Below are 7313 nucleotides of genomic sequence, written 5' to 3'. Positions count from 1 at the left end.
TATGACAGTCAATGTGACGTAGCAGTCAGGGCTTCAGAGCACGGGAGAGGCTGCAGGTGTGTGGGGGGTGGAAAGCTGAAGAGTGAGGAGAAATAAAGGTAGGTTGATGATTGGCTGGGAAGGAGATAGGGTTGCCAACTCCAGGTGGGAAATTCCTGGAGATGTGAGGGATGGAGCCTGGAGAGGGTGAGGTTTCAGGAGGTGTGGGACCTCAGACAGGTACAAAGCCATAGATTCCACCCTCCAAACCAACCATTCCCTTCTGGGAAACCATCATTGCCAATCTCCAGGTAAGGGCTGGAGATCACTCAAAATTACAACTGTTCTTTAGGCAGCAGAGATCAGTTCCTCTGGAGAAAATGGTGGACTCAGTGTCATTATACCCTGCTGAGGTCGCCACAGCAAATTGACACTGAGTGTCCAAGGCCGGGGCACCTGCCCAGAGCCTCTTTCTTGAGGCCGTTGTATTTATTTCCACAACTAGCCTTTTTCGTAGTAATAATAATAATTATGAGGGATGCTCAAACATCCACTGGTTTGGATCATGTCCTGTTTGCAGTTTCAACAATCGTTTCAACAGTTCGTTGATCTGTTCATGTGTGTTCGGCAGGTGGTTTCACTGTTTTCCAATGCACTACAGAGCAACTGACTTCTTGCACACGTGCTTTTTCACACAGCCCGATGGAGTTCTATTAACCCCCATCCTTGTTGTGAAACTGCTCTGCTCAGCAAACTATTGTACAAATGGACAATCAGATTACTCACAAATCATAGAAACCAATAAATGCTGTTTTTCAGTGAAATCCTACCCTTTGGTATATATCTAAATAGTCCTTAGTGGCATTAATGGCTGCCAATCAGTTTGATTTGGCAGCACCTCTGCGCATTTGCAGTTTCGAGAAAACCTGATGCAAACCAGCATGGCGGGTGTCTGCAGCTGCTTGGCATGATCGAACAGACTGATAGGCTCCCTTCTGAGGGATACCGTCTAACACAGTAAATTCCAGAGTCGATTCACATTATCCTTGATAATAATTAGCATGCATGTCATTTCCCCAACTATTCAAACATCTTTAAATACCTTATCTCGTCGTAATCCTTATACGTCAGTTACATATAAAGGTGCCTTACAGACCACAATCCATCTAACCCCGTCTTGCCTGCTCAAGGCCACAGGAAGTCTTCCCGGCACCACTGAGATCCCTTCTCCGGTTTTGTTAGGGACTGTACCTATCCATCCCATTTTATCCCACCCTTCCTCCAGCAAGCTCAGGGTGGCTTACATGGGGCTCTGTTCCTCCATTTTATCTCCGCAACAACATTGTGAAGTTGGTTAGGCTTAGAAACAACACTGACAGGGATCTTTGTAAGACAGGTTGATATTATTACTCCCATATTCCAAAGGGGAGGTGGGGATCAATGTTCCCTCTAAGCTGTGGAGTCTTGTGAGCAAAAATTCTGCTTTGTGAGTTACTGGATTTAAAGTTGTGAGCCAGTGATTTGGCTACTGCATAAATCAGTTAGCTCTGGAGCCCTCCTTCCTGAGCCCAGGCAAAGGTGTGTGAGCTGGAGGCTAAAAAATTAGCTAGCTCACACTAACTCAGCTTAGAGGGAACACTGGTGGGGATGTGTCTGCAAGAGAGATTGCCTGGGCTACGGACTTACAGAAGTTCTTGTGTTTGTCAGTGGACGTCATGAGGACTTTTATATCAGATGTGCAAAAGGAGTGTGTGCCTCCCAGGAACACACTGGTCCATTTCTATTTTGCAGCTGTGGCACACGGGGAGAAGAGGCTTCATCTCTCTCTTAGGCACAATTTTTGTATCCTCAAACTGCCCCCATGACCATTATTCGCTCCCTTGCAAAATCATGTTACTTATGTGGCTGCATGTCATTTTTTTTTTTTTTTGCAACAGAGTGAACAGCATCTTTGTGGGGCAGTTTGAGAACATGAAATCAGCATGCAGGTGGTGGGGTGTGTGCATGTGATGCCATTTCTCTTCATGCTGCAAACATGAGCAGAAATCAACCAGCATGCTACATTGCTTGTCCAATGCAAAGCCCTCCTGTCTTCCACCAACAAATACGAGGACGTTGTAACATGCAGTGAGGCCCTTATGATGGCTAGGACCGGGAGTCCATCCCTTGCTCAACCATGGAAGAGTCAGGATTTGAACCAGGGACTTTCTGATGAGTCGTTTAGCCACAGTTCCTTCATGCTGACTGCAAAACCAGTCTGGTTCAACTACAACCATTAGCTATTCAAGCCCTAAACCGGCAGTCATTTGTGCTGCCATCTTTATAAAGTATCCCATTCTCTCCCTCCCCCCTTTTTTTCTTGTAGAATATTCTCTTTCTGGAGGTTTCTTTGTCTGGCCAGACTGCAACATGCTCAGTAAACAGTGCTGTACCTCCAAAGTAATGAAAGCAATCTTTTTTATTTCCTGGCTGCCTGCCACCCGCAATCACATCGCCAAGCCCAAGAACCACCACGGCTGGCCCTCCCGGTAGGCAGATTAAGCAGCCGCGCAGGACTGTATTTCTGCCACAGCAGCAGCAAAGGGGGGGAAACTTTCTCCTTCTGACGTCACTTCATCCGACGTGCTTTTTCTGCTCTGCAACAGCAAGAACGGAGAAAGGACAAACACCCCGAATCGATGCTGGAAGGAGGCCAGGGTTAGGGGACAGAGAAGTGGCAAAGGGAGAGAGCAGGGGAAAGATGTTTAGTAGGGAGAAAGGGGGTGAGTAGAGTCAGCTTTTGGGGCTTGTGAAGCCAAAAGGTATTGAATGATGTGGGGGGGGGATGGGTAAAGCCAGAAACCCCAGTTTGCTCCGGCTGTGGGAAAAGGGGGGGGGGAGAGAAAGGTGAGTTTGTGGAATGCTTCTGGGTCCACCAGGCAGCTGTCCACAAAGCCACTTGGCTCTGTGCCTAAAGAACACTGCACCTAACACTAGGAGTCCACTACCTTTTTGAGCTCATGGGCACCTTTGGAATTCTGACACAGGGTGGTAGACGCAAGTACAAAATGACTGCCACCGGAGGCGGAGTCAGCCACAAAGTGACTGTCTTGAGGCAAAGCCACACACACACATAGGAAACCCAAGTGCATTGGAGGAGAGGTAATTTAATGCATTGGGAAGGAGGTGTGAGAGAAAATAAAACCAACACTGTGGTGGCATGTGCCACTGAAACAACATTATTTTAATCCGCACAGCCAATCAGCTCACCAGGACCAATCAGAAGCCCTGTTCACATGTTACAGTGAATGCATGTACAATCGTGTAAAGCATGCACTTTTTATATGCGTACTGAGGAATTCTCATGTTAAATTCTATGAGTATAGAGCTGAATATGACATTTTAAGCCCACATTTCTCCAGGTACTGGTCCCTGGTTTCATTTATAAAGTGAATGCATTGGTAAAGTGGCTCTTTCTTACAAACAGGCAAACACATGTGTGTGCAGGTTCTACATGCATTCACTGTAACATGTGAACAGGGCTGCTGAGTCAGAGCTTTGGTCTTTCAAGGCCAGTCTTGTCGATTCTGACTGACTGTGGCTCTCCAGGGTCCCAGGTAAAGATTTTTTTTCACATGACCTCCTACCTGATTCTTTAAAACTTGCAGAGCTGGGGATTGACTGAACCCGGGACCCTTTGCATGCCAATCAGATGCTCTGCTACTAATTCACAATTCCACCCTGCCCTGAACCCATGAAGGAGCCTTCGACTGAGTCAAACCACTGGTCTATCAAGGTCAGTACTGTAAACTCTGGCTGGTAGCGGCTCTACAAAGCCTTACACAAAGGCCTTTCACATCACCAACTATCTGATCCTAAGTCAGGGATCGAACCTGTGTGGCGTAGTGGTAAGAGTGGCAGACTCTGATCTGGAGATCCAGGTTTGATCCCCTACTCCCCTGCATGAAGCCTCTGGGTCACGTTGGGTATCTCAGCCCCACCTACCTCACAGGGTGTCTGTTGTGGGGAGAGGAAGGGAAGGCAACTGTAAGCCACTCTGAGACTCCTTCAGGTAGAGAAAAATGTCTAAATAGAGCCAGCATAATGTAGTGGTTAAGAGTGGCAGACTCTAATCTGTTCAAGGTGGTCAGCTGTGTTGGTCTGAAGCAGTACAACAAATTAAGAGCCAAGTGGCGCCTTTAAGACCAGCAAAGGTTTATTCAAGGTATGAGCTTTCGTGTGCATGCACACTTTTTCAAATACACTGGAATCTTCATCATGTTACATGCCAATTTGCTGTTCAGCCTCTGTCTATACGTTTGAACTCTACCTTCCATTCCAATGTATTTGCAAAAGCGTGCATGCACACAAAAGCTCATACCTTGAATAAACCTTTGTTGGTCTTAAAGGTGCCACTGGACTCTAATCTGCAGAGCCACATTTGATCCCCCATTTCTTTCCCACATGAAGCCTGCTGGGTGACTTTGGGCCAGTCACAGTTCTCTCAGAGCTCTCTCAGCCCCACCTACCTCACAAGGTGCCTGTTGTAGGGATCAGAAGGGAAGGAGATTGGAAGCCACTTTGAGACTCCTCAGGGTAGAGAAAAGTGGGGTATCAAAACCCACCCTTTCTTTTCTCCTTCCTCTGCATGCCAAGCAGCTGCTCCACCTCTGTGCTCCATCCACTCCTCAAGTCCATCTGGTGCAACTGTTTTATGCTTCTGGCTGTCCTGTGTCCTGCCAGAAACGATCTTGTTTTTGGGTCCTTCTTTCTGCTCTGTGGGAAGACCTTGCTGTTTGCTGCCTTAATAAAAGGCACCTTATTCAAGAAATGCAACGTGTCACATATCTGATTTATGACACTAGGCAGGAGGAGAGAAAGGAAGGACATCAATGGTCGGTGATGATACAGCAGAAACGGGACCTTAAATAGGGAAAAGGAGGAGGGCATCTCTAGCGACAGCCAGCTCCTCAGTATGGGACAGTTCTTGAGCTAATGTGTCATGACAGAGAAGTGATTTGGGACCCTCTGCATCAGCAGAAACTGTGCCTCCCCTCTGCCAATCCCCTCCCCCCCAAGTGGTGATTTGGGCTTTGCTTGCTGGAAATGTCTTTGTGCAGGAGAAAGGGGACATTACCACTTGAAGGAAATGTATAGACCAGCATTTCTGCTGTAGGTGTGGTTGCAGAATGCAGAGGCCAAACATTATGGGATGGGGGGAATGGGTACCCTTCATCAGAGACCAGGCAACAGGCTGGACATGGCCAGGCTGGACTTCAAGCTCATGGTAAGTTGCGTTTACATCCCAACAAACATTACAAATTTCTAGCCATCCCTCCATCCCAGAGAAATGATCTTGATCAGTCATGTTTCTATCCCACTCTTCCTCCCAAGGAGCTCAGACTGGCTGACACGGTTTTCCCTTCCTCCGTTTGATCCTCAACAACATTCTTGTGAGGTAGATTAGGCTGTCGAACAGTGACTAGCCAAGATCACCTGGTGAGCTTTGCGGCAGAGTGGAGATCTGAACCCAGGACTCACCATCCCGACATTCTAACTACAGATGTCTTGAAGAATCAAAGGTTTTATTCCATTTGCCTTGAGAAACAACTCTTCCTTTAAATTAAACATCTATTGTTGAAAAGGTTTAAATAACAATAATAATATTTTTAAAAGAAACCTCCACATGGCACAAGCAACTCCAAAAGGGCACTCAGCCCAGTCTTTCAATACGCGCTTTCGTTAGCTGACTTAACAAGCAATTAGCAGGCCAAGCAGAGACGATGTCCCCCTCTCTTCTCGCACTCCAGGACATGTCTCAAACTGTGCATGACCTTCCCATCTTCCTCCCCCCTCTGGGCCCAGCAGGTCAGATTTTGAAATACGGCCGGACTATTTTTCTCTTTCCCTTTTCCCTCCTGGCCTGCTTCTGCCTCTTTCCTCCCCCAAGGCAGTGGGGTTCAAACTTCCTGCTGTGCTTTGCCATCTGTACCAAAGCGCGCAATTAAATAAAACAAAACAGGAAAACACACACACACCCTTTCCCTAGCAGTTCCCATCCCACTGGGGTTTTGTTTAATGAATACCACGGTGGTATTTCAGGCAGGAGGGGAGCTAAAAATACACAAGTGGGCACTCCAGGGATGGTTGGACCGAGAGACAGAAAGAGACTGCACAATAGACCTTTCCATCTTTCTCTTTCCCCCCCATTTTCTTTTTTCATTTTGCCTGCTTTTCAGCGGCTACCACCTCATGGCTCTCCAGGACTGATGAACACAAAAGGAGCATCACGTTTATCATTATAATTTATTACAGGGAGCAACAAGGCTGATTGCCAGTTGCTTCTGTGGGCCCACATTCATTTCGAAGCCATGGTTTCCAGACATGCTAAGCCTAGCAGTCTGCACCAGTGTTCCCTCTAAGCTGAGTCAGTGTGAGCTAGCTCACAGTTTTTTAGCCTCCAGCTCAGGAAGGGTGGCTTTAGAGCAAACTGATTCATGCAGCAGCCCAATCGCTCGCTCACAACTTTAATGCCGGTAGCTCACAAAGCAGAATTTTGGCTCACAAGACTCCACAGCTTAGAGGGAGCCTTGGTCTGCACTCCCTTCAAAGTCAAACACCTTTGTTATTGGGCATGGAAATTGGTTGGAGAGGAAAGCAGGGATTGGCTGTTGCTATCGGAAAGGAATGGCTGACTCCTGTAAAGTATGACAGTCGGTTCCAGGTGGTCATGTTAGTGCAAAGCAAAATCCGAAAGCAAAAGCCACGTTATATCTTTTTATGACGAGAAATCCTAATGACGCAAGTCAAGCGTGTGAGCTTCTGCGCTGTGCAAAAAAGATGTTTGAGGCTATGATCTTGAGGTCTCTCATCTGTTCCTGCTCAAAGAGTCTCAGAGACTAGCAGTGCAGTCCTAAAGAGAGTCGAGCCTTTCCAAATCCATTGAAGTCAACCGGCTATCTGAAATATTTATTTATTTATATTTATACCCCACTTTTCTCCTCAATGTCCGGTCTCCCTCACAGCGATTAATCCAATACACGTTTAAGCAAAGTAGTATTTTATTAAAGCCATGATAGAGCAGGAACAAGTTCACTGTCCAGAATGCCTGGGCCAGGGTGGGCAAGGAATAATGTAATACATTCAAACAGGGCCATAACCAATAATCGCCATTCCCGCCGAGCAGGCAGACTTCGGGTTGCGCGCTCAAAAGCCTGAGAAGCAACGGTCCCGAAACCTAAACAATTACAGCTTCACACGGTGCAGTTCATTATACAGTTAGCAAAGCAGCTCTCCCCACACACCTGTTAATCTTGCAGATAAGCGTTGCCTAGCGTTTGCAGACAGGAATGCAT

At 47.0% G+C, this 7313-nt stretch overlaps 1 protein-coding gene across 9 annotated transcripts in view; it reads right to left on the bottom strand.

Annotated features, from left to right (window-relative positions):
• Positions 1-7313, bottom strand: part of GNAO1 (guanine nucleotide binding protein (G protein), alpha activating activity polypeptide O) — a 280020-nt gene that overhangs the window by 92449 nt on the left and 180258 nt on the right. Inside the window, exon 5 of one of the 9 annotated variants that reach the window (XM_015421406.1) lies at positions 369-387. The exons of 5 other annotated variants lie outside the window; for them this stretch is intronic. In XM_015421406.1, the coding sequence (XP_015276892.1) occupies positions 369-387 (19 nt within the window). Of the gene's footprint in view, positions 1-368; positions 388-1150; positions 1161-2057; positions 2071-3739; positions 3747-7313 lie in introns of all 9 variants that reach the window. 3 more of the 9 variants (XM_015421408.1, XM_015421409.1, XM_015421405.1) reach the window with 3 other exon arrangements.

This window comes from Gekko japonicus, unplaced genomic scaffold (assembly GCF_001447785.1).
Source record: "Gekko japonicus isolate JY-2015 unplaced genomic scaffold, Gekko_japonicus_V1.1 scaffold674, whole genome shotgun sequence".
NCBI classification, from domain to species: domain Eukaryota; kingdom Metazoa; phylum Chordata; class Lepidosauria; order Squamata; family Gekkonidae; genus Gekko; species Gekko japonicus.
The sequence above is the reverse complement of the archived record's forward strand: the minus strand, read 5'-3'. Positions and strand labels throughout refer to the sequence as shown.